This window comes from Osmerus eperlanus, chromosome 20 (genome assembly GCF_963692335.1).
Source record: "Osmerus eperlanus chromosome 20, fOsmEpe2.1, whole genome shotgun sequence".
NCBI lineage: Eukaryota > Metazoa > Chordata > Actinopteri > Osmeriformes > Osmeridae > Osmerus > Osmerus eperlanus.
This window is the reverse complement of record NC_085037.1, coordinates 4,608,322-4,633,293: the sequence shown is the minus strand read 5'-3', so window position 1 is coordinate 4,633,293 and position 24,972 is coordinate 4,608,322. Positions and strand designations below refer to the sequence as shown.

At 46.5% G+C, this 24,972-nt stretch overlaps 3 protein-coding genes across 3 annotated transcripts in view; 1 reads left to right on the top strand and 2 right to left on the bottom strand.

The window, feature by feature from the left end:
* LOC134006941 (triple functional domain protein-like) overlaps positions 1-11,711 on the bottom strand; it is a 43,236-nt gene extending 31,525 nt beyond the window's left edge. Inside the window, exons 1-2 of the mRNA XM_062446055.1 lie at positions 11,414-11,711; positions 2,047-2,097 (exon numbers count right to left, since the gene is read on the bottom strand). Coding sequence (XP_062302039.1) covers positions 2,047-2,097; positions 11,414-11,483 — 121 coding nt within the window. The 5' untranslated portion in view covers positions 11,484-11,711. The remainder of the gene's footprint in view (positions 1-2,046; positions 2,098-11,413) is intronic.
* A 3,502-nt stretch (positions 11,712-15,213) lies between these two features.
* cfap90 (cilia and flagella associated protein 90) lies at positions 15,214-17,255 on the top strand. Its single transcript, XM_062445747.1, has 3 exons — positions 15,214-15,389; positions 15,596-15,718; positions 16,628-17,255. Exons 1-3 carry the CDS (start codon positions 15,273-15,275, stop codon positions 16,805-16,807), a joined length of 420 nt encoding a protein of 139 aa, XP_062301731.1. The 5' UTR covers positions 15,214-15,272; the 3' UTR covers positions 16,808-17,255.
* A 591-nt stretch (positions 17,256-17,846) lies between these two features.
* adcy2b (adenylate cyclase 2b (brain)) overlaps positions 17,847-24,972 on the bottom strand; it is a 14,802-nt gene continuing 7,676 nt past the window's right edge. Inside the window, exons 3-11 of the mRNA XM_062446054.1 lie at positions 24,895-24,972; positions 23,245-23,429; positions 22,756-22,840; positions 19,702-19,860; positions 19,241-19,387; positions 19,027-19,134; positions 18,814-18,928; positions 18,573-18,697; positions 17,847-18,366 (exon numbers count right to left, since the gene is read on the bottom strand). The exon at positions 24,895-24,972 is cut by the window's right edge and continues 39 nt beyond it. Coding sequence (XP_062302038.1) covers positions 18,214-18,366; positions 18,573-18,697; positions 18,814-18,928; positions 19,027-19,134; positions 19,241-19,387; positions 19,702-19,860; positions 22,756-22,840; positions 23,245-23,429; positions 24,895-24,972 — 1,155 coding nt within the window. The 3' untranslated portion in view covers positions 17,847-18,213. The remainder of the gene's footprint in view (positions 18,367-18,572; positions 18,698-18,813; positions 18,929-19,026; positions 19,135-19,240; positions 19,388-19,701; positions 19,861-22,755; positions 22,841-23,244; positions 23,430-24,894) is intronic.

The following is a 24,972-nucleotide window of genomic DNA, read 5'->3' as shown; positions in this document are numbered from 1 at the left end:
ACAATGCCCTCTCTCTGAGACACACACACACACTCTCTCTCTCTCCCTCTTTCTCCTCCAGCTCGTGTTGCCAGATACTCTATGCCCCTATTAGCCTACTTTCGTAAATCTGATTGACATCTCTTTCCTCCCGCCTCCAACTGACACAGAGGAGATCCGATTGGCCACCGGGGGGGGCAGATGGAGTGGTACGATTGGACGTCAACGCGGAGGGTGGGATCTTATTGGCTGTGAGCCCGTCTGATCAGACACAGCTGTGGCACCCTAACAATGCCCTCACTGTGGGTACAGCTGGCAGCGGCGCCACCCGCGTACGCACACATTTTCAAATCCACATTCTGTCACTTGAGACAAGGCTGTGATAACAATACGGATCGACGAGCCCCCGTCTCCGCTCCCCCCCCCTAAGCTGCGACCCCCCTCTCTTCCTCTCCCTGTTCCCCCCCCCCCCCCCGCGCTCTGGCTCTTGCCTCGGGAGCGCCATCTTTCCTCTCCTCCGCCTCTCTCTCGTTCCCTTCATCCATCCAGACCTCTAATAACAGGGTAGAGTAACAGACTGCAACATGGGCCAGGGTTACTGCAGCGACCCAGACCCGGCGGGGGGGGGGGGGGGGGGGGGGGGGGCGGGGGGGGAGAGACGAATGGAGGGAGGGCGACACAGGGGGAGAGGGAGGGAGGGAGAAACAGGAGGAGAGGAGAAGACAGCTTGTTGGCAGAGCAGACCGCTCATTTGCCCTGGTACTAATGCTACCTGATCTCATCATGAAAAGCAATGGCGCAATACACAGAGAGAGACAGAGAGAGTCAGAGAGAGTCAGAGAGAGACAGAGAGAGTCAGAGAGAGACAGAGAGAGACAGAGAGAGACAGAGAGAGACAGAGAGAGACAGAGAGTCAGAGAGAGACAGAGAGAGACAGAGAGAGACAGAGAGAGTCAGAGAGAGACAGAGAGAGACAGAGAGAGTCAGAGAGAGTCAGAGAGAGACAGAGAGAGACAGAGAGAGACAGAGAGAGACAGAGAGAGTCAGAGAGAGTCAGAGAGAGACAGAGAGAGTCAGAGAGAGACAGAGAGAGACAGAGAGAGACAGAGAGTCAGAGAGAGACAGAGAGAGTCAGAGAGAGACAGAGAGAGAAAGAGAGAAACCAAGACAGACGGTGAGAAAGACGGTGAGAGAGAGAGAGAGGAAGGGGATCATCTGTAACATGCCCCCGCCTCACGATGACACCGTCTCCTCCACATCTGTCAGGGTGCACATGCATTACATGGTTATGTCAACCCCCCCCTCTCCCCTCCCCCTTTAAGACCCCCAGTCATACCAGTGACAGACTGGGTCTGGGGCAGCAGATGGACGGAGCTTGTGGCCAGTTCGAGGCCTTTCCCCCACACCCCGCCCCCTGGGCCATCTCCAGCAGGAAGTGACACGTTCACCCAGAACGTTCTCGGCCTGGGTAGAGCAACTCTCCACAGCTGACTAGTCCCAGTTCAGGGATCAACAGAAAATACAATTCGATGTGTGTAGACCTCTTCACAAGCCACTGTCGCAGAGGGCTTCACATACGTCTAGAGAACTGCACCACAACCAACCAACAGATAAAACCTACGACGGGTAATAACTGACAAGGTTATATGGGTGAGGAAACTGGACTGTGGACAGAAAGACAGATGAAGAAAGGGAGTGAGAGAGATAAGGGGAGGTGAAAGTGAGAGAGTTAAGGGGAGGTGAGAGTGAGAGAGTTAAGGGCAGGTGAGAGTGAGAGAGATAAGGGGAGGTGAGAGTGAGAGATAAGGGGAGGTGAGAGTGAGAGAGTTAAGGGCAGGTGAGAGGGCAGGTGTGAGAGAGATTGGTGATGCCGACGACGAAAAAGAGAAAACAGCGCCCTCGTTTGTCTCGCCCAATCCGGGGCCTGTCGACACCCAGGAGACAGACGACAGGATGTACGTGGCGATGATGAAGGCAGCTGAGAGGAGTGAGGAACGAAACCACCGAACCGCGAAAACAAGGTGTGTGTGTGTGTGTGTGCACGCGAAAGCAGAGACTTCTCCTTACCTGCTATCTGACTCGACACATCTCCTTTTGGCTCTTTCGGGAGGGAACAATCTGGAGAGAGAGAGAGAGAGAGAGAGAGAGAGAGAGAGAGAGAGAGAGAGAGACAGAGGGAACCAAAGAGAGAAAAAGGACAGAAAAAGGAAACTAGTTATTACTTCCTCCTCCTGTATGGCTCTCTGAAGCAGACATTGTGTGTTCCGGCCTAGCAAAGCATTCTGGTCCAACATGACTGGACCACAAGCAGGGAACACTGTACTACCACCTTTAGCTGCAGCAAGCCTATGTGCGCTCATGACTAGCCCGGTCTATGAGGCTATCCCATGATGTTAGGCTAATTTGGCTAGGTTTCTCATACGGCGTCGGGTACAATATTCCCATTGACACTAAAGAGGACGTCGGTGCTCCTGGGAGGACTCAAAACGTTCCCGGGGATCATCTGCGGTCAACAAGTCAACAAGCCTGGTTGACTCAGTAGCACATGCTCCTGGTGACACACACGCTTCCTGTTTACCAAGTGACCTCACAGCTGAGCAGTGGGTGACTGGATAGAATGGTGGGCTATGACACAGACGCAGATGCCCACACACACACGTGCGCGCACACACACGGACAAACACATACAGACGACAACAACAACAACAGTGGGCACCTCTGAGTAATGGTAGGCGCCTCACGTGCATGTTCTCCCATACACACACACACAGTCATGGAATTTCTCCTTGGCGACAATTGCTAAGGGGTTCCCACAGAGAAAAAGTCTTGAAGATTCTCGATGAAATCGGAGGAGGGGGAGAGGGGACAGAGGGGGAGAGGTAGAAAGAGAAAAAGATAGATAAGGAAAGAGTGAGGATAGGTGGAGAGAGAGAGATAGCTCGAGAAACAGGGGGAGGAGATGGAAAGAGAGAAAGATCGATAAAGACAGAGGGGCAGAGGTGGAAAGAGAGAGATAGATATATAAAGACAAAGTGGAGAGGGAAACAGAGTGGGGAGACCAAACAGAAACATATTTGACATACTTGCAATACCATGGGACTGCCTCTGTACGACAGTGTAGGGAGACCCAGATGTTATCACAACGCCGACACTACCTGATGGGAGCTCATGGCTGACGTTACAACTCGACGGCCAACAGAGCTGTGAACACACAAGAACCGGCTAGGCGCAAACACACACACAAACCCTAAAACTCATATACTTTATGCCTCCTGCCTGCCCCCCCCCCCCCCCCCCCCTCCAAACAAACAAACACACACCTCACCCTCAGTAAACAGGAGTCCTTCTGTATAAGGATGCAGACTTCTCTCTCCCTCCATCTTGCTCTCCCTTCACCTTCCTCTACCTCTTTCCTGATCCCTCGCTCCGTCTCGCCTCCTCAGCCTCTCTCTTCCCCTCCCCCTCCTTCTCCCCCTCCATCTCTTCCTCTCCCCTCCTCTGTCTCTACATGAGCACAAGACCACCCTACATGAGGGGCCCTGTTTCCCCCCTGAACCTTCTCGGCAGGCACACTCATCGTTTGAGTCACACACACACAGGCCCTCAACTTAACATGCCTATTGTCTTCCTCACACACACACACACACACACATTTGTAACATGTCACACAGGCCTAGAATACTTGAGTCATTTGAACACTCATCTCCGGGTGGCCCGTTAGAATCCCATCACGTGGACGAGCAGTCCCGAGAAAGTTCCGGAGCTGCCGCCACTCTCTCGCTGTCCCCCCTCAAGACTCTCTTCCTCTCGTTCTGGTTTGCCATGAACTCGTGTCACAGATACAAGCAGTGCGAGGGAGGGAGAGAGAGAAAGAGGGAGCGAGAGGAGAGGAGGGACAGAGTGAGACAGCACTTTCAGACACAGGAGACCAAGAGAGAAAGAGCACAATGGTCTTGCAGGACCTGTCCCAGTTTGGCCTGCCTGTTTTTCCCGGTCCCTTTCTCCGTTCTCTCTCTCCCACTTCTCTCTCTTTGTCTCTCTCTCCTTTTAAAATAGGAGCAGGAACAGATGTTCTCGCCCCTATCCATTAGACATGACGGTCGGCAGCTCAATCGATCGTTATTTATCGTTAGGACGATCTGCATCCGCATGATCCAGTGCTTGGTGGGGAGAAAACTGAAGAGTAACCAGGGCCTTCATCTCATTAGCCCTCTTCTTTTGAGGCCTTCCCTCTCCCTCCCTTTCTCTTTCCGTCTGCAATGTTTCCCTACCTCCTTAGTGAAGGGGTGTGTGTGTGTGTGGGTGTGTGTGTGTGTGTGGGGGGGGGGTTCTCTTATCTCAGAAGAAACATAAAACCATCCAACAGCTCACAGTTGTTTTGTTTATGGATATATTACTGCAATGAGTGAAGGGATTTTGTCTCCCCCAGCTACGCCAAGCTCACCTCTCACCCCGCCTCCACGCGCCTGCTTCCCCTCTCCGTTTTATCCCACCCTCCCTCCCTCTTTCCCAGCCAGTCAGGCCTAATAGCTGGGGCCCAAATTCTCCCCAAGCCCACACCAATTAGCGATCACGCCAGAGAAATTACTGTGCACGGGCAGAGCAGGGAGAGAGCAAGACGGAGGGAGGGAAAATGGGACAAGCCTTGTTTTAAACGCATGGAGGGGCGAGCGAGCATGGTGTGTGTTTGTGTGTGTCTGTCTGTCTGTCACACCGATTGCGTGCCGGTGGCTACTACTGACATCCCTGAATATTGCATGCAAAGTTAGCCTTGGTCCTGGGAAGAGCTTCACTGACAGACGCAGCCTCAGTGAAAGCAGACACATCTACTTTCCCTGACAAAGGAACACTTGACACGACATAGCTGCATGCTTAGTCTGTATGTAGCACTTCCCCGGGGTCAAGTCGGGCTTGTGTGACCACGCCTGAAGGTGTGAGGTGACCACTGGACATTTTGTGGAGAGAGAGATAGAGAAAGACAGAAAAAGATGGAGAAAAAAAACCCATCCTGTTATACTGAATCCCATCAGTCTCTCCTTCTCTCCTAGACGACTAATTAGACAGCAGTCTTGGTGGTTTAGCTCACCTGGGCACTGGTACAGTCCATCTAAGCAGGCCAGTATCAGGGCTACAGGAACTAGCTCTGAAGACACTCCCTTTCAGCCTTTATCAGCTGGCCCATATCCTTATCAGAGTTCTGGCTGGCTGGTGACTCACGACCAAGCCAAAGTGTTGTATGTGTGTGTGAAAGACACCATAAAGATCCTGTAAACGAGGTGTGTACACTCTAACCCCACTCCTGAACAGTGACCATGTCTGCCGGGACAGCGGTGTTACCATGGCAACAGGCGAACAGCGGCCCAGCCTCTTGGATAGAGCAGCGTTCAAGAGACACATCCCTCTTTGAACACTCATTTGAACACTGACGTTTCGCATCACCTCCTCTCCATTTCATTCTGTCTGATGAGCTTTATTGGCATGAAACAAAGGCATGTTTATTCCCAAAGCATCAGTCAGAAACACACACCCCCCAACACACATACAGTTGCAACGATGCATTTACTTGCACCGTCTAACATTTTGCAGCATAACTCATTAACACACACACAATCACACACAGTTATCCTAGTTAGATTAGAACAGGTCAGTGTGAAATCCAATGAAATCCCACCGCTAAAAACGGCTAATGCGGTTAGTCACCATACACGTTTATTAACAAACCGCTTTCCCGCTTCTCTCTCTCAACATAATGCTATTAGTGTTAGCATAACCACATAAAAGCACATCACACCATATTTGGTCCTGACCTTACTTTCTTCTCCTCTTGTGATGCTGTTTCTCTTCCCTCTCCCTCGGAGTCTGCCTGTGTCTCTATGTCAGCTTCTCTCTTTCTCTGTTTCAGCCAGCCTGTCTCTCTCTCTCTCTCTCTCTCTCTCTGTCAGCCTGTCTCTCTCTCTCTCTCTCTCTGTCAGCCTGCCTCTCTCTCTCTCTCTGTCAGCCTGTCTCTCTCTCTCTCTGTCAGCCTGCCTCTCTCTCTCTGTCAGCCTGCCTCTCTCTCTCTCTCTGTCAGCCTGTCTCTCTCTCTCTGTCAGCCTGCCTCTCTCTCTCTGTCAGCCTGCCTCTCTCTCTCTCTCTCTGTCAGCCTGTCTCTCTCTCTCTCTCTCTGTCAGCCTGTCTCTCTCTCTCTCTGTCAGCCTGCCTCTCTCTCTCTCTCTGTCAGCCTGCCTCTCTCTCTCTCTCTGTCAGCCTGCCTCTCTCTCTCTCTGTCAGCCTGTCTCTCTCTCTCTCTGTCAGCCTGTCTCTCTCTCTCTCTGTCAGCCTGCCTCTCTCTCTCTGTCAGCCTGCCTCTCTCTCTCTCTCTCTCTCTCTGTCAGCCTGTCTCTCTCTCTCTCTCTGTCAGCCTGTCTCTCTCCCTCTCTGGCTGAGGGAAAGTGCCCTATGTTGAAGGGGAGAACTCATCCTTGTGGATGCTTTAAGTTAGACATTTGTTCTTTCTTTCTTTACGAGTTGATTCGTTCTAGTGTCTTTGATTTTGTTTTGACTTTGTTTTTATGTCTTGCTGGGCTCTATGGCTGATGTTTTATGGAGCATAGTGTAATGTCCAGCCCACCATTAAGGGACCAATAAAGGTGGGTTAAAACTCTAACTCTCTGTCAGCCTGCCTCTCTCTCTCTCTCTCTCTCTCTCTCTCTCTCTGTGTCAGCCTGTCTCTCTCTCTCTCTGCCAGCCTGTCTCTCTCTCTGTCAGCCTGTATCTCTCTTTCTCTGTCTGGCTGTCTCTCTCTCTCTCTCTCTCTGTCTGTCTGTCTGTCTGTCTTTCACTGGGCAAGATCACGGGGCAACTCAACCCTCTTCTCCTTCATTGCATCAAAAGATCTCCATCCTCTCCTTCCTTCAGCTCCTCCACCCCTCACATCTGTCTCCATCTAAAGAATGGCTCTCCTTATACCCCTCTCTCTACCTGAAGACGGAAAAAAAAGAAAAGAGAAAGGGATAGCGAGAAACGGAGGATGGAAGGAAGAGAGGAAGAGACAGGAGATGGAGGGAGAGAGGGGGGGGAGAGTACTTGCAGACTGGGGAGGAGATGGACAGAATGACCTTCGACCTCCAACATCAAACAGACAAGGAAAGACACGGGATAAGGAGAAGAAAAACACACAACAGAGAAGGCGTGGCTGTGTGCATGTGGTGTGTGTGTGCTGTGTGTGTGTGTTGTGTGTGTGTGTGTGGTGTGTGTGTGTGTGCGTGTGGTGTGTGTGTGCATGTGGTGTGTGTGTGTGTGCATGTGGTGTGTGTGTGCGTGTCGGTGTGTGTGTGCATGTGGTGTGTGTGTGCGTGTCTGTGTGTGTGTGAGAGAAGAGCACTGACTGTAGGGTGAACCCCCTGTGCTAACCACATGATGTCTGAGTGCCAGATAGATTTAGCCTGAGCCTCTCCAAATCCAAGACTAAACACACACTCTCTCTCTCTCTCTCTCTCTCTCTCTCTCTCTCTCTCTCTCTCTCTCTCTCTCTCTCTCTCAACCTTTAGTCCACTAGAAAAGGCATATTAGAGTAGGATCCCAGGGACAGCTATCGCCTCCAGCTCTGGGCTAAACTGTGGTTCTGGACAGGCCCTGTAGATGTAGTGTGCTTCCAGGTTAATATACCCTTAACGCAACAGTATGTTTGGGGGTGTGGGGGCGATTCCAGTTACTATCGTCTCATCAGATGTGTACTGGCATGCTATAGCCTGGCAGTGTGCTTGCATGCTATGGGCCTTTTACGGATGACTTGAACAAATTGAATTCCAGCCAACATGCAGCCTCCCTCTGAAGCCTCGAGCCTGCTCTCTCGGTGGTTGTGAATTGGCAGGTCTTCCAGAGGAAGCCTATGTTGAGGGGGGCCTGTATCAGTCATCTCCATCTAGGGATCAATAGCCATTAGTGTGACCTGGCCTAGCCGGCCTGCAGACAGACATGCACACCACCGGCCACGCAGTCTGGCTCAATGGGCCTGAGTCAGAACTCTGGCTCTGGATCGGGTTACACGCACACACACACACACGCGCGCGCGCGCACACACACACACACACGTTGGGACGGGAGGAGAGACCATTTAGACAGAAAGGAAGTCTGGCCAAGCCAACTCTAGAGCTGGACGCCATGTTGTTGCCTTGCAGCATTCCATTCATCCATTCATGAGTATCTTTGGATCGCAGGTCCTCCCCTCTGACGGTTTGTTTTCCTGACTGTCATTGGTCCACGCTGAACTGAGACCACCAACATGGCGGTCGGGGAAATGTTTAATGATGGCTGGATGTCATAGTTGGTGTTTTCGGATTGAAGCCACAGTGGCCAAATCTGCTCACCACGCTAGGCAGATTACCTACAACACAATTGCCAAATTCTTTTCACAAACAAAAAAAAAAAGACAAAAAAAGAAGAGATGAAGAGAACACTGTGATTTTCTGGACTGTGACCAATGTCTGTCATAAGTGAGGCCCAGGCCTATGTTTACTGTGCTAGCTTGTAAATGTGAGGATGAACAAGTCACTACAGAGCTCTCCATTCCTGTGTTAGGCCCGACAGAGAAGTAGAGAGAGAGAGAGAGAGAAGTAGAGAGAGAGAGAGAGAGAGAGAGGGGGGGGGGGCAGAGGAAGACAGACCAGTGTGAGGTGAAGACAGAGCCAGAGAAAAAGAAAAAAAAAGATGAAAAGGAGAGAAAAGCATAGCCTGTGGCTAAAAACAATCCGAACTGAGCGTGTTTTAACAGGATAGGGAGCTCAGCTGGGAGGAAGTCAACAGGACAAAAAGAGAAGGGGCTCAATTATCACTAGTGTACGACTCCACTTACCTCGAGTACTCCTGCCTGCTGTTGTAGGAACAACATACTACACATAGACCTCTAGCAGCAAACTCTTAGCATAGCATCCATCTTGACTGGTTCTCCACTGTGGTAATGCTTGTGTCACTGCGGTTTATTTCTGTGGTGGCGCAGACCTGAGACAGGGGACTGAATGAGGCCCGGGTCTGCTCTGATCATTCATATCGTGATTGAACTGCCCTTGTCAATCACAGTTCTGTCACACACCATGACAACAGGGCATCCATCCTCTTTCCAGACTCTCGGGGGGGGGGGCAACATCCCCTAATAGTCCAGCACCGGTACTCATACTTCAAACCAACTCATTAGAAAATATCCAATGTGGAACTATGCTATGACCATTAAAGAAAATGGACACGTATGAGCCCATTATGTTTTCTATGGTTTGGTATGGCTACTTAACCCTTGTGTTATCTTCGGGTCATTCTGACCCATCAGTCATTGTGACCCACCGTCGTATTGCGACAGATTTACCTCCTACAAAAACAAAGTGAAGCATTTTCTTTTAACTGTCGGGCTGTCTCAGACCCCCCACATTGCAATGGTTAAAAGAAAATAATTTTTTTTTTTTTTTGTATTGGGTAAAATTGGGTAAACACAACGGTGGTTCGTTATGAACCTTTGGGTCATGTGACCCGAAGGCAGCACAAGGGTTAAGAGTTTTAGTGGTTGAGGTCCATAGATTGTGACTTGAGAGCTTCCGCAGAAGGAGATACGCAGAAGTAGGCCATCACAGATGACCTGGCCTCGGCAGCAGAAATAATGCGGATGTAGCACTTCCCCCCGGGTTATCATCTCGACTGAGGCCCACAGGCTAGGCCAGTGGAGATGAAGCAGGAGGGGGGATCTCTAGAAAAGGTTTCTTTCCCCAATACCTCTCCTTTCTCTACCCTGAAGTGAAGTATCTTGGTAATCCTGACCCTGCCCACTGTCAGGATGCTCAACTAACGTTACCAAATCAACTCATCTTTTCCTGACTTCTGCTAGGCTAACATTTAAATGATTTGATAAATCAACTGATTTATCAAAAGTTGTTTATGTTTCAATGCAAAATAATCTATCAAGTTATAATGCACTGAATGACCTCTTCCTAACTGCTATTCGGAATATTATGGATGAATGGTTGCAATTAGGCTAGATATGCAAAGTAAAATGTAAGCATTTCTTTCTACCAGTCAATGCATTATGCCTTGATGGAGGGAGCACGTAATTCTCACACGAAAGCCAACTAGAGGGCCAATATCGTTGCATGGAAAATGCAGTAAAACATAAATCACTTAATGTGTAGATGGTATATTAATAAATGTATATTTTAGCACCACTATCTTGGCACTGCTCAGCATAATGCACCGAATATTTCGTGTAAAACATACCATTGGACCACATTAGCTTGCGAAAAAGCACACTACTAGCTATTAATGCTAAAGCAATCCTGTGATGTGCACACCCAGGCAGCGATGCATGCCACGACATGGTATTATTTACATAGTAGGCTATGCTTTTTTGGCTACCAATTACTACCCATAAATGTAATTCGAGACACTGATCAAATCATATTTGTTCCATGAATGTTAACTAAGCATGCAACCTGACAGTGGGAAGAAGACTGAACTAACACGATTTTCGATATTTAGCACTAGCTTGCTGGTTTGGTAGTCCATTCTGGATGGCTGAATCGTTTCTCCTCGTTTGGGCAGCTGATGCTGCCCCGCGGCGCATCCCCAAGAATCACATAAGAATTGACGTTCAAATTAGCTATCTTTGTGGACTTTATACTATGTCATTTCCAACGAAATAATACGTATTTACCATTCAGAATACCTAACAAGGGTACTACAATGTGCAAACTGGAAAATTACGACACTGGCTCAGACTTGATCAAAACAAAGTCGTGTGGAGATAAAAGAAGGTTAATAGCTCAATAACTGCTATTCGATTGAGTCCAACCAACCTCGTAATCCGAGTTGGTCATGTGACGACTCATCACCCATTGCAAACCAAAACGAACGCCTTACTCCCTAGTCTTTAGCGTGCGCTAGCTAACTCGGTTGTGGTAACATTGCAAGTTTATCTGTCGTTTATAAATGATGAGCAGTTATTTTACAGAATATGCCGATCGATAGTAGACACGCTAATAGTCCGTATATAGATTCAAAGGAATGGTTTTGAGTGTTAAATACAGCCATGCATTGTGGCTAACAAGTGCTAGCTTCCAGATTTATGGTTGGCTACCAAGCGTCGTGATTGCTAGACTTAAAATGACTAGCTAGCTAATGCTAAATAGCAGAGCTAGCTAGTTACAGATTGACTGTCTTGGTATTAAATGCTCGATGGTTTACACCTCACCATTATTTTCGCATAATAACCCACTGACTTATTTGAGATCCATTGTCATGTGCCACCAACACTGACGACAGTAGTCAAAATGTTTAGATAGGGAAAAAATATTCCCCACCCTGCTGTATGGTTGGAAAGACTGCCAGTATGGAACAATGTCCCTCAAGTTGCCTGACGGGAGCGGCTCTCTTTACACTGCTCCGTCCGATAGTACCCTCTCGTTTTTGGGCTTACCAGTCTTAAAGAACGCCGTTATGTCGGCAGCGTCCTTTGACGGGTCCTCCGCTCCTTCCCCAGAGCTCATGGTTGCCAACCTGGAATGGGAGCCAAATTCCCAATGTAGATCTGTATTCCTCTCAGTGTGTCAGGACGACCAATATTTGTTCTGTCCAAATAAAATCGTCAGCAAAGACACACGAACGGATAGAATCTCTCCTACATGTAAGAGCCATCAGCAAACCTCCATCTTGGGTAATACAAATGAACAGCCGGCCGCCGGTGCTTCCTCCGAGAGGAACCGAAAGGAGAGTAGCTGTAGACGGGAGGGGGCAGTGGGGCACGGGAGGGGCTGGGTCGCCGTTCGGTGAATCTCCGTAAACGTTCGGAAACGAGTATCCTAGGTAATCATGAAATGACAAACACGGCGAAGACAGTTAGCCTAAGTGTATGGGTCCGACAATTGGAGTTAATTTGGATTGAGAAAAAACACATCAGAATGTGTAATTCTTATGTTCAGAATCAGCTATTTTCAGTTCAAGCAAAATATCTATTCATGTAGGCCTAACAACAATCTAACCTTCTAATCATCGATATAATCCTTACATTAAGCAGAGGCTATTTGTGACACATCATAATTGACTTTAACCACTGCCATGTCTAAAGGTGAGCAACATTTTTTACAAAAAACTGTAAGTAATAACTGGTCGATGTTTATTATTCTACATCAGGGAAAAGCTATTTAACCGTGTCTATTTTACACTAAATTTATTCAGGATGACAAAACATATTTGGTCAATAGTGAGACCATAGAGAAGTTTTGGAAATTAGTCTTTGAGTTCTCCGAGGAATAGGCTATAATTTGGAGTAGCCCACATGTGACTGTGAATTTAATTGGCTTTATAGTGCCCTCTATAGGACTATATTAGAATTGAATGGCGACAAAACGTACATTATGAATTAACACAGATTTGTTGAGTCACTTGTTCAATGTCATTTGCTCACAGATACACAACAGCAAACTGTAGCATGTGAATGGCTCATTTTTAACCATCGGAAATCTCCATTGTTTTGAATGTGTGTGTACTGTAAGTAGCTGACTGATGTCTGCCTTGGGGGTTGATTATTCTCGTTGGAAGCCAGGATAGATCCTAACGCCAGGGTCATTTTGGTAATACAAACTGGATTCTCTCTCTCTCTCTCTCTCTCTCTCTCTCTCTCTCTCTCTCTCTCTCTCTCTCTCTCTCTCTCTCTCTCTCTCTCTCCCCCTCTCTCTCTCTCTGGCCAACGTGGAGTTGTCCCAAAACTAGAACCTAAGTGGTGATTTAATTAATTTGTAGATTGGTTGGTGGCATTATAATGGGCATTATAAATGGAACTCAAAATGCAAATTTGACCTTTTAGTGTAATAGATTAATCATGAAGGTTTGATCTTAGTCTATTATCCCCTTTGCATATTTGCTGTCAAAATGTCCTCAGTTTGATCACTTAATTTCTGTTCTAGGAAATGTTGTAGCAGCATGTACCTATAATTCTTGCCATTTATCATAATGGATGTACAGTATATTATATTCAAAATGTAAACACTAAATTACAAAAAGACCAAACATATTTAGCTAATGAATAAGGAATGGATTATAATCAATACCAGTCTTACTGGGTTATGGCATCCAATCAATGAGAGAAAGAAAAACCTTGCCATTCTTCATCCACCATATATCTTGTCATGTTGATTGTGACCGACTGTCAACAACAAACACCCTTGCCACAATTCAACAGATGTTTTTGTTAGCAAGAACAAGCTACTGGACAGTAAAACAGCCCTAAAGGTCTACAGGATAATAGCCAGCAGAGGGCAGTCTAACCACAGCTAGAACAACCTTCTTCCAGACTAGCACCTTCTCATTCAATCACTGTTTTGAAATATTGTAAACATCTGCTGTAATGCAGGTCAAAGTTGATGGTACAACAACGGAATGTGTTTTTATAATTTGTCCTTGTCCTTGTCTCTCTGTTATGTGCAATCCTCTGCTCTCTTGCTCTCTCTGTTCACCATGTCACACCAAATACATTGATGGTCTTGACAGCAGAGGACTGGATGACCTGCATGCACCCCCAGGTATCTCATCCCCACAGAGACACTAACCAAATATCAATACCTAACTCTCAAATGTCAGCCTCTTAACTGAATTAGGCCTACCACTGGCTTCAAGATGACCAACAATAAACCTTCAAACAAATGAAAGCAAACAGTTTCTGCTTCTCTCACTTTGTCTCCCTCACCCTCTTTACTTTAACCATTTCATCCTATTCCATCTAAAGTTTGTCTTCATCTCTCTTTCCATCTTGTGTATGTGCTGTGCTTCACAAACTTCTAGGCTAGGTTGAGCTCAAGATCACTTGTGTCTGCATTTGCATTTAGTCATTTAGCAGACGCTCTTATCCAGAGCGACTGACAGTAAGTACAGGGACATTCCCCCCGAGGCAAGTATGGTGAAGTGCCTTGCCCAGGGACACAACATCAATTGGCATGACCGGGAATCGAACAGGCAACCTTCGGATTACTAGCCCGATTCCCTCACCGCTCAGCCACCTGACTGGGCTGAATCTTCTGCTGTTATGGTCTCAAGGGGTTTAGTTGCATGGAAGTTCATCTTTGTTCCATTGCCAGTTCTTTATTCACAAACAAAAAAGGATAGACGTGTCCTTTAAAATACAATATAGCTGCCTTATGGACTGTCCTTCCCACACCAGTGGGAATTTTTCTCTGTCTCTCAATACCAAAGGTCTGCATTATACTGTGCTTCTGGCATGCTCACAGCTCAGCGTGGGGTGTTTTTTATAGGCCTTTCTCCTGCTGTTCCTCTGTAATTATGTGGTGGCAGAAAAAAAGAAAAAACAGCAGGTGATGAAGGGAGGGAGAGAATGGAGGGGGGCATGAACGCGCACGCAGACACACGCACACATACGCACACACACACACACACACGGTTGTCAAACTCAGTCCCACCAGCGGCCCACTGAAAAGAGAGTGACAGCGTGGGTAATAGTATCGATGTAGCTCTGGGAAATCTATGCTATCCTTGAGGGCCTGGCCATGGGAACAGCGACACAACTAATGATTCTACAGAGGGTTTGAAAACATGACTGTGATAGTATGGACAGCTCAGCTTGCACCCATAGGCCCAGCACTGTGTGTGTGTGTGTGTGTGTGAGAGAGAGAGATAAAGAGTATACAATGCACCTGCATTCAATTGTGATCTCTGGCATTTCATTGTCCTCCTGCTTGTTTATTTTTTTTATAGGCCTGGACACCTCTGAAAGATAATGGAGTGGATGAGAGGGTTGGATTGGGCAGATGAGTCACTACAAAGGCTTACAATTTAAATCATTCACACAGCTCAGGAACAGCGGAAGAGGACTAATGCAATCAAAGTGGAGTTGTCAACACAGACATATCTGGGAAAAGCAATCAGAGAGAATATGTATGGGAGCACCCTCTCCATTAGTCTGTTTATTGCAGTGTTGCCCACTAAAGTGATTAGGGCTAAAGGAGAGTATCTGAAGGTCACGGGTGTTATTCGAGCAAATGAGTGACCGACATAAACATGGTTTCCAGAAACGGTTTCAAAGATTCTCAATAAGTTTCTCAATAAGTTTCTCAATAAGTTTCTCAACAAGTTTCTCAACAAGTTTCTCAACAAGTTTCTCAATAAGCAAGTTTACAGTCATGTCAAGAATGCGGTAGCAGGTCTAACACAGCTGCTTTCGTATCATAGCAACCACAGGTGCTACAGTTAGTTCTATTTCCAAACATTAGTGCTAGAGCTAGCTACTGCTGTCAACCTAATTAATCATTAACCGTTTATTTGACAAAATGGATGTTTTCCAAGAGGCAAAAACAAAACCCATTTCGATTGTATCCGTTTATAGTTACATTCCATCAAGAAGAGCAGAGTCAAAAGAAACAACCTACTTTAATTGTGAATCCAAGGTACAGTATGCAGTATTCGATATTGCGTAACTAGCTAGTTCTAGCTAGCTAGACTACTGTACAGTAGCGGATGTGATAGAAAATCCATTAGGCCTATTCAAACCTTAGTTTCTAAGTGTCTATGTGTCTTAATTTAAGATCGCGATTAAATTCGTGTACAACCACTATAAGTAGACCCTTCTACAGTCCAATCTGTTTACACACAGTCACAGACCCAAGAGATCACTGCGTACGACTGCTTGTACCGGCGGGCTGAGGGCTATGATAACAAACTGTACCGGGACGACAGACAACACTTCAAAGGCAGAGGGTTGGACTTTTACAGTGAGGTATTACAGTAGTATAAAGTATACAGAATGACGAATTGGCCATAACCTCCGTGCAGGTTTGCATGACCTTTATTGTAGTTCAGGTGAAGGCACTTGCTTTACAATTATTCAAACTGTATTCGTTATTGGTAGACTATGGCCCAGTTCCTAGACATGGATTAAGCCTAGTCCTTAAATAAGAGCAAAATTCTAAGAAGATCTCCATTGAAAAGGTTTATAGTCGAGGACTGGGCTTAATCCATGTCGGGGAAACTTGGTGTATGTGTTTTAGAAGATCTTACTGTGCCCTGAGCAAAACATCAACAAAATCTTTCAAGTTAACGAACAACATCATGCAATACACATCAGCCTTAGCTTGTGTGAGGAGGATCCAGTACTTCAGGAGCAGACAGGTGAGTAGGTGCATACCATGGCTGTGGGAGTTAACAGCTGTAACTAGCAGATGGATGTCAGTGTTTGCCAATGGGGATTGTTAACACTAATTCAGGTGGACTCCTTGCCTGACGACTGGAAGTAGGCTAAGCCAGTGTAATTATACTTGTCAGGAGGGGACTAGCTAAAAGTGAGTTTCTGGGTCACTGAAAGGGAAGAAGGGAGATAAACAAGTAGGCACATGCGTAGCTCGAGTTTTAATTACAGGTAATTGTTACCTCTGCCAGGGTAATGCTGGGGTGAATGACAGCTCATAACTGTGAACGGGGGGTGGGGGGGTGGGTGGGATTCATCTTGATTAAATCCCGACCGAATATGAAATTGAAGACATCTATATATTCTCAGGTTTAAAGATCTAAAAAAAGAAAGTGTTCATCTGGGATGGGTTCTGACAGAAATGGAAGGATATCATCCATGCCCCCCCTCCCTCATCTTCTTCCCCTCCTCTCTCTCTCTGTCTCTCTGTTTGGCTCTCAGGAATCCACCAGACCAGCGCCGGTGCTGTCTTCCTCAGAGTACGGAAGGCGTTTGCCCCCTTCCCTCTACAAACCATGCAGACAATATGCCCGTGGGGAACTCATACGAGCAGAATTCTTCAGGAAAAATGGGATCTCTCGATCAGTTGAGGAGGGTTATGGATCAGTTGTACCCGTTTAAAACTCACCTCTTCTATGGGAAGTCCATATGTTGATTTAGTCAGTGGGATCATTCGGAGGAGAGCATGTGTTAGTCAAAGCTTACGTGCAATGGCGTGTAAAGTTAAATGTTAATGGGAGACAGATAGGACCATTTAAAGCACTATAAATGACGTATATTTTATTACAAAGTATATTATCTAATATTTATTTAAAAGAATGCCGAAACATGCAGGAATTGTAAATGACATTTGGCCTATATGTTTCTAACAAATACAGTACTCTATAAAACCTTCTTCCTGTGTTGAAACTTGGCGCTATTCACAGTCCTCCACAAAGGCACCAGGACACAGACTCATAGAACATCCATTTATATACAAATGTTTAATGGATACGAAAGGTTTAATGGCATCAAAACATTCAGATGAGTTCCCGTTGATTTCATGTTCATAAAAAAGTCCAAGTTTTCCTTGAAATCTTCTGCTTTACTCCCACGGCTTGTTGAGTGAGAAAGACACAGCACCACGGCTATAAATATCATTAGAGTTTGGCAAACTATCGTCCTTGTTGGCACTGGACACTCCATGACCATAACTATTCTAATTTCCATTTTGAATAAATGGAACAGCCTTTTGGTGCCAACAAGGCAGCAATAAACATTCTGATGTGCTCACTCAGCCTGCAGATCTATACGGCTCTGCACTGCACCACTCGGGCAGCTAATGAACTCGCACAGGCTCGACTGCATGGGTGGCCCACTGCAGACTTTAAGAGCTGCGGAGTTAACTGGCTTGAGCTATTTGGTCTTTGCTCCTCATAGTGACACATTGCAAAGTATGAACACCACTAATAAGACTGCGGCTGGACACTTCTGCTCTACTGTGGGCAGCGAGGGAGAGAGGATGCTGCTCTACTGTGGGCAGCGAGGGAGAGAGGATGCTGCTCTACTGTGGGCAGCGAAGGGGGGAAAGGATGCTGCTCTACTGTGGGCAGCGAGGGAGAGAGGATGCTGCTCTACTGTGGGCAGCGAGGGAGAGAGGATGCTGCTCTACTGTGGGCAGCGAGGGAGAGAGGATGCTGCTCTACTGTGGGCAGCGGGGGGGAGAGGATGCTGCTCTACTGTGGGCAGCGAGGGAGAGAGGATGCTGCTCTACTGTGGGCAGCGAGGGAGAGAGGATGCTGCTCTACTGTGGGCAGCGAGGGAGAGAGGATGCTGGATGTACAGCAGCTGGCCACCTCTCTCTGAAGGCTCGGATGATGCGGTGGCCTTTGAAGCCAAGACAGCCTGTCGAAGGTGGATCAGATGTACAGCCTAGCCCGTGTGTTTACATCGTCAAGTCTGTGCGTGTGTACGTGTCTGCATGTCGTATGTTCATCTGGTGTGAATGTTTGTGTGTGTGTGTCCGTGTGTGTGCGTCAGCCACATGTTCAAGGCATCACAGTCCCCTGGGACAGAGACCTGGTCATCTCTGTATGAACAAAATAGGTTTTAAGCTCTCCCTTGCCCTTCACGTTGATGATGCCTCGACACGAACACATGTACCCCAGCGTCGACAAGATGCGACTCGTCTCCTCCGTAACCTGTAGGCCAAAGGAGGAAAGGTGGGAGATGGCGTTTTCAACATCACCCACTACATGGCGGACAAAAGTACATCGAAACGCTACGGCGCCAGTGTGGGGATACTTGATAATTGCTTGAGAAAATGAAATGAGATGTCTCGCACCTGGTGAAGGAAGAAGGGGTTTGTCACGAGGAAGAGACAGAGTGACTGACACCTTGATCCTACCTGTATTTTCCCCAGTACCCCTGTGCTCTCCATCCTACTGGCTACATTCACACTGTTCCCCCAGATGTCATACTGAGGTTTCTGAGCGCCGATCACCCCCGCAATCACCGGCCCGTGGTTGATTCCTTACCAGGAAGAAGGAGAGAAGGTTAATTCATTGCTTCCTTTCATCTCTCACACAAATGCAGAAACACTGGACTCCAGATCTTATCCCATACACAGACAACCCTTCTCTCCTTACCGACTCTAAGTCGGAAATCGTTAAAGGAATGTCTGTTTATGACATCCAGCTTTCCGACCAGGGCAAACGCAAACTCCACCATGGTGCCGATGTGCATGTACTGTCTGTCATGCTCCTGAGAAATAGAGACAGAGATATATAAAAAATAAATCAGGCAAAACATGACTTAAAATGTTTGCGTGTGACCAGCTTTACACATTGAGCGCCTCGTACCTGTGTGTATTCAGGTCCTGGAGTTGCGTTCAGGCCAGTGGCGGCCATATAGGTGCTGCCAATGGTCTTGATCTTCTCCACACCGCTAAACTTGGGCTTGGACAACAACTGGACACAGGCAAAACATCACAGGGTATGAAAAGACATGTTGTATACTCATAAAGCTAAACACAGGTCACACACACGCCGTGGACCGGAGGATTGAACACGGCACCTCGTCAAAGTCGGCTATGATCTCGTTGAGCAGACGGAGACACTCTAAGCCCTCCTTGTTGACGTCTGACTCAGTGTAGAACTCTTTGAAGTCAGGGATGGACGCAAACATCACACACACCGACTCGTAGGACTGATGGTACAGGTCCTGTCAAGAGAGCAAGAATGTATCCACAGGTCAATACTGTTTCGAGCTCGGCAGTTTCTAGTTCAAGGTTCTGGTGCTTGAGGTTGCATTATTGTTCACCGCAGCCGAGATGGGTTCACTTTGCACCGTGCTTAGTAAATACAGATCAGCTCCTCGACTCTGACCACCGAAATACTGTTCGAACCATGCACTTCTGCTCCTTGATTTTCTGCTGTACCTTTGACATGCACTATGTGTACGCCACTTTGGATGAAAGCATCTGCTAAATTAATAAAAAAAAGAATGTAGTGCTTTTAGCCACTGTGGTGACTTACCTCGTTTTTCCAGTTCCGTCCCAGAAAGTGTTCTGCAACATGGGCCGGTAGAACGTTCTCCAATAGCACCCTGTTAAGATTCTCCATGGTCTCAATCTCCTCGCACTCCCTCTTGAACTTGTCTCTCCAGAGGAAGTCTAACCTACAGTAATATTCATTCTGTTAAAGGAGGACAAAGTAAAAAAGATACCTTTGTCATTTGAACCCTGCAGTGGACCCTGGAAAAAGACTGAGTAGTGGTTTTAAGCAAAGTTGGAAAGCCAAAACGCCTGAACAGTTCAGTTTGATGATTCATTAGTAAATGACGACATTTCTTTTTTATATCAAGCAAGGAGTGGCATTTGTTTTTAAGCACCAAGCAAGTAAATTAAAATGGGATTAACTGTAATGCTGTTTAATTAATTCTGGCACAATCAAAGCTCTATGGAATGGTGAAAGCACACTTCTCCATATCGTAGGTCATGAAGTTATACAAAACAACTGGTTTTGTTTTCCTTTGGAAAGTCATGGCTTTCCTCAGGCTGAATCCCGTCTGCTCTCCCTCCACCTTGGATTCCCAGAAATGTGATGATTTGGACCATTCTTCTTCATATAATTGTTTCTCACAGCCTTCGCTCTTCATGTCCTCAGGATTGAAGGTTCTAAACATCTTGAGCTAAATCAAACTGACTGACCCCATGAAGTGTGTTTGGTATTCATGGGAAAATCTACTTCCTAATAAGAAGACAACAGAAAATCACAATGCACTACGCTCACATAGCTCTAGGAAATGGTAAGCAGGCAGCCTGTTTTGCATAAAAGATAGGCTCGTTGTTGATTGGTTATTCATGCCTAGGGAGATTCTAAACACATCTAAATATGTCAGCAAGACTCATCTATGGAGGTCAAAGCACCACAGGGGTTGGTGTGTGTATGTGTGTGTTAGATTGAATATAGCTAGATTCAACTGGAGTAGATCACACTACCTCTGTGTCAGAGGTCCTGGCAACATGTGGGCTGGTGCCTGCAAATGTGTGTGTGTGTGTGTGAGAGAGAGTGTGTGTCTGAGTGTGTGTGTTTCATGCATCGCCCATCAGTGTGTAGTGCTATGCTCATAGCAAGCTTTCTGTGTCCAGTGGGATATTGATACTGTGGTCCCCACGTCTAAGGAGACTGAAGGACCTATTCTGGAATGATGATGCAGACCTAAAAAGGACGGTTAGGGCAGGTCTTTCCTGACCATTAATGAGAAGTTTCCGGTGCTATTATTTCCTATCATTTCGTGAGGGAAAAGTGGCTGAGAAAACATTCAAACATTTAAGCCAAACCAATTGTAGCCTGCCGTTTGGAAAATACATTCACCAGGGATTAATTATCTCAGAGTGTTGGCTCATATACTGCTACCTCATAGCCGCCTCTTTCTACAAATACTGTACTGACCTGCTCCATCTCAACACACCCAATTAGTAGGCAGAGAAAATGGGTTACTGCATAGCTGCTTAACTTATAATAAACAGCACTACAGTTATACTTCCCTACATAAAGCCTGGAATATCTACAACAAACTATAACTTTTTTTAATGAGTTGCTTGTCGATGATAAAAGATTCATACTTTTCCACAAACTTTTGGAACCCTACAAAATCTGCAGCTCAAAACCACACCACAAACATAACAACCTCCCCCCACCCCTGCCGACACACACACCTGGTGTGTCACCTGATAATGGTGACCCAGTATTCTGACACTGGGTACAGTTTGAGACTGTGTTCACGTCCGGGGGGACCCCAATCCTGTCCTGCACATCTGCTTCTGGACAGGCTTGATGGATGATACCCAGAAGAGATGCTCTCTCTCTCTCTCTCTCTCTCTCTCTCTCTCTCTCTCTCTCTCTCTCTCTCTCTCTCTCTCTCTCTCTCTCTCTCTCACTCTCTCTCTCTCTCTCTCTCTCTCTCTCCCTCTCTTCCTCCCCCATTCTTTCTCTCTCTCTCTCTCTCTCTCTCTCTCTCTCTCTCTCTCTCTCTCTCTCTCTCTCTCTCTCTCTCTCTCTCTCTCTCTCTCTCTCTCTCTCTCTCTCTCTCTCTCTCTCTCTCTCTCTCTCTCTCTCTCTCTCTCTCTCTCTCTCCATCTGTATCTGTGTCAGCGGACGTTGGTTCACTCTAAGTAGGCCTGTTTGGCCAGATGGAGAGTGGAGTAGAGTGGGGAGAACAGCAGTATGAGTGGCCTGGTTGGTCTAGCTGCTCAGCTGGAGGGAGGCATGGGAGGGCTACATGCATTAAACATCATGATGTGTCTGTTAAAAGTATGCTAGGCATTGGAATGTCGAAGCAGATGGAACCTAGATGGAGTTGTCAGCCAAGCCGCTGCAGCACTTACAACATAGTGACGTAAAAAGGAGTATGTGTATCTGGATGTGTGTCTGGGTGTGTGTGGGTGTGTCTGGTGTGTGTGTTTGCCTGTGTGCATGCATGTGTGTGTTGCATACACGCACAAAAAATGCTGGGTTGAAAACCATCCAAATTGGGTGGTTGGTAAAACCCAACACACGCTGGGTTAGTCTAACCCATCAAATTGGGTTGATCATATAACCAAAATATTGGTTCATAATGACCATAATGATGGGTCATTTTACCTCATGAATGGATAACTTAATACATGAGACAGTTAAATCCGCAGAAATGTAATTAAATAGACTGTACATAAAATAACTTGGATATGTATGCCTTATCCAAAGTAGTTAAAACAATTGCATGCATGGTTGCACATCAATGATCATTTGCCCCTGCCGATGCACGTGGTCCCTGCTGTACAGGAGAGCAGTCATAAAGACCACTCGTTGCCAAAATGATGTTCAAATGCCACAGGTAAACCAGCAGCTGGTTTAAAGTGAGGTACCAGGTGACATGGTAGTAGAAGAGAGGATGAGGACCGCAGTGTCACCGAGAATGATCCAGCCACTGACCCAGCGGCTGGGCTGCACAAAAACAACCACAGAAAGAACCCAACAAAATGACCCAATAGGCTCAATAACCCAGCATTCTTTGGTGTACATGTTTCTAACTTGGAGGAGACTAACCTGCCTGGCTAACACCAGGAGAGTGATGAAGAAAATAAAGAGAGACACAGAACCCATGGTCTTCAGGTCCTTCAGAACCCCAGGCCTAGGAGAGAAAGAAAGAAAGAAGGAAAGAAAGAAGGAAAGAAGGAAAGAAAAAGTCAATCAGCTCTGTCCCCAGCTGTGGAACTCTCAGAAGATGGAATAACCTCATCAGTATGGAACAAAAGTGTCCAGACTGTTGGTTCTCACCATCTGTCACTCACATCTGAAAAATCCATTGTACTCTATCAACACCAAGCTCAATATCTCTGTCTGCCAATCATAATCCTTATAACAATTACCCCACCAACCAAGAGCTCCATACCAGAAGCTTGATTGACGGCTAGAAGAAATATTGCTTGCACAGTCAGACATTTCTCTAAAGACTATGCCTCATGGTCTATCATTTCATTCATGAAGGAATAGAGAGACATATCGTACGTTTGAGACGTGTGTGTGCGTGTGTACCTATCGACAGACTGTGTTCGGTACAGTGCAGTACTATATCCATCCAGCAGGGGGGCATGCGTCTGGAGGATTATGACATTGTAGATCACCACGGCAACAAGCATAACCACCATCTTCAGCTCGTAGTTTATCCTTAGAAACACAGAGCATGACACCAAGCCCAGGATGCAACAGTAGATGAAATACTGAGAGAAAGAGAGGGAGACAAAGAGAAAGAGTGATTTACCTCCAAATAGACACTGATTTGACCTATGCAAACAACAAATGAACAATGGCCCATATACAAGGCTATAGGGCATCATTAAACTTCAGGCGAAACATCCAAAGGTGAAGACCTAAGCAGAAATGCTCTGTTCTCAAATCTGTTGACCATGCATCACTTTATGTATGCACTGGTGAGCCGTAACATCAGTTCCGCCAGCTGCACGCTGCTGAAAAACATCCCACACAGCATACGTATTGCCCAGTGAAAGCTACAGGTCTGCGTCTGCTGAGTTTAACATCTTGTAAAAAAATAAAACAGGCATCAGACCTGACCATTAGGAGCGCGGCTGTAAGACACACTGAGGTAAACACTAATGGTCTCTAGACTCTTAGATAACGGTGATAAGGAAAGCAAAGCCGAGATGAGCCACAGTGAAGGGAACTGACAAGAAAAAGGACAAAGGCCCTGACAGAACTAGGAGGAAAACTTCAGGCATTGACATCCTAATACGTGGTAAGAGAAGGATGAAATATTTATGTTTTTATTCCAACCAGACAGGCAGCTGAGTGTCCACCAGTCTGGGCTTCGTGGCACATGATAAAACCGGTTCCACTTCTTTTATATACTGTATAAATTGGAGGACAGACCTGTTTTTGTTTTCGACACAGAGACCATACTGTTGCAGATGTGTGATGAATCCATTGGGAATTAATATTGCGTGGTAACTTGTCATGCAAGACTGCAGAAAAATTGCAGTGACTGTTTTGTCAGAATAAAAACAAGTCTAAGGAAAAACAGGACCCTGGTGATTGGCCACAGAATGGATATCAGACTGTATCCAATGTAGCAATATTCATATTCCAGACCTTTCTGTCATTGGAAATGTATTGTGACATTACGTAAACTGGGCCTGTTCATGCATGGTAGCTCTGACACAGTCTGGTGTGCCTAAAAACAATTAAAAACACCTAAAAACAATCCTAGACAGAGTTCGTAACAAAGAATCTGGACTGCCAGCATGGATGCCCTTCTCAGCGGAGGACCAGATGTCTGTGCACATCGCAGAGCACTAAAGACACATGCAAACATTGCTAAGGCTGCTTTGATTGGATTTGGTCCAGGGAGACTTCCAAAGGTGTCAGTGTCACAATGACAGATTCACACCAGCACTGTCTCTGTGGGTCAGCAGCCGCTGCTGTTGAGGCGGTTATTTCACTCACATATCAGACTGTAACTAACTGGCTATCAAATTCAACCTGTGCCAGCAGCCGTCCACTCAAACAGATGAAATAACCGTTGTAAATTCATTAGGATTTATTTGGAAAGTAAAATGATACGAGACTCGGTGATGACTTTGACCTCAAATAAGAGAAACACACATGGATAATATTCTTGTTGTTTTTGCGCTCTGAGGTCCTGGTGTCCTGGTGTCCTGGTGTACTCACAGGTAGGTAGAACTTGTCCCCGTCGTGGAGGCTGGCAGGGCTGTAGGAGCTGAGTACACTGTCGTTGGATATGTTCAC

What these genes read in the sequence shown, in the direction of transcription:
- cfap90 (XM_062445747.1), top strand. Translation starts at nt 15,273, where the DNA reads ATGGATGTTTTCCAAGAGGCAAAAACAAAACCCATTTCGATTGTATCC. An exon ending in ACTTTAATTGTGAATCCAAG is followed by an intron (nt 15,390 to 15,595) that starts GTACAGTATGCA and finishes GTTTACACACAG; the next exon opens with TCACAGACCCAAGAGATCAC. An exon ending in GGTTGGACTTTTACAGTGAG is followed by an intron (nt 15,719 to 16,627) that starts GTATTACAGTAG and finishes TTTGGCTCTCAG; the next exon opens with GAATCCACCAGACCAGCGCC.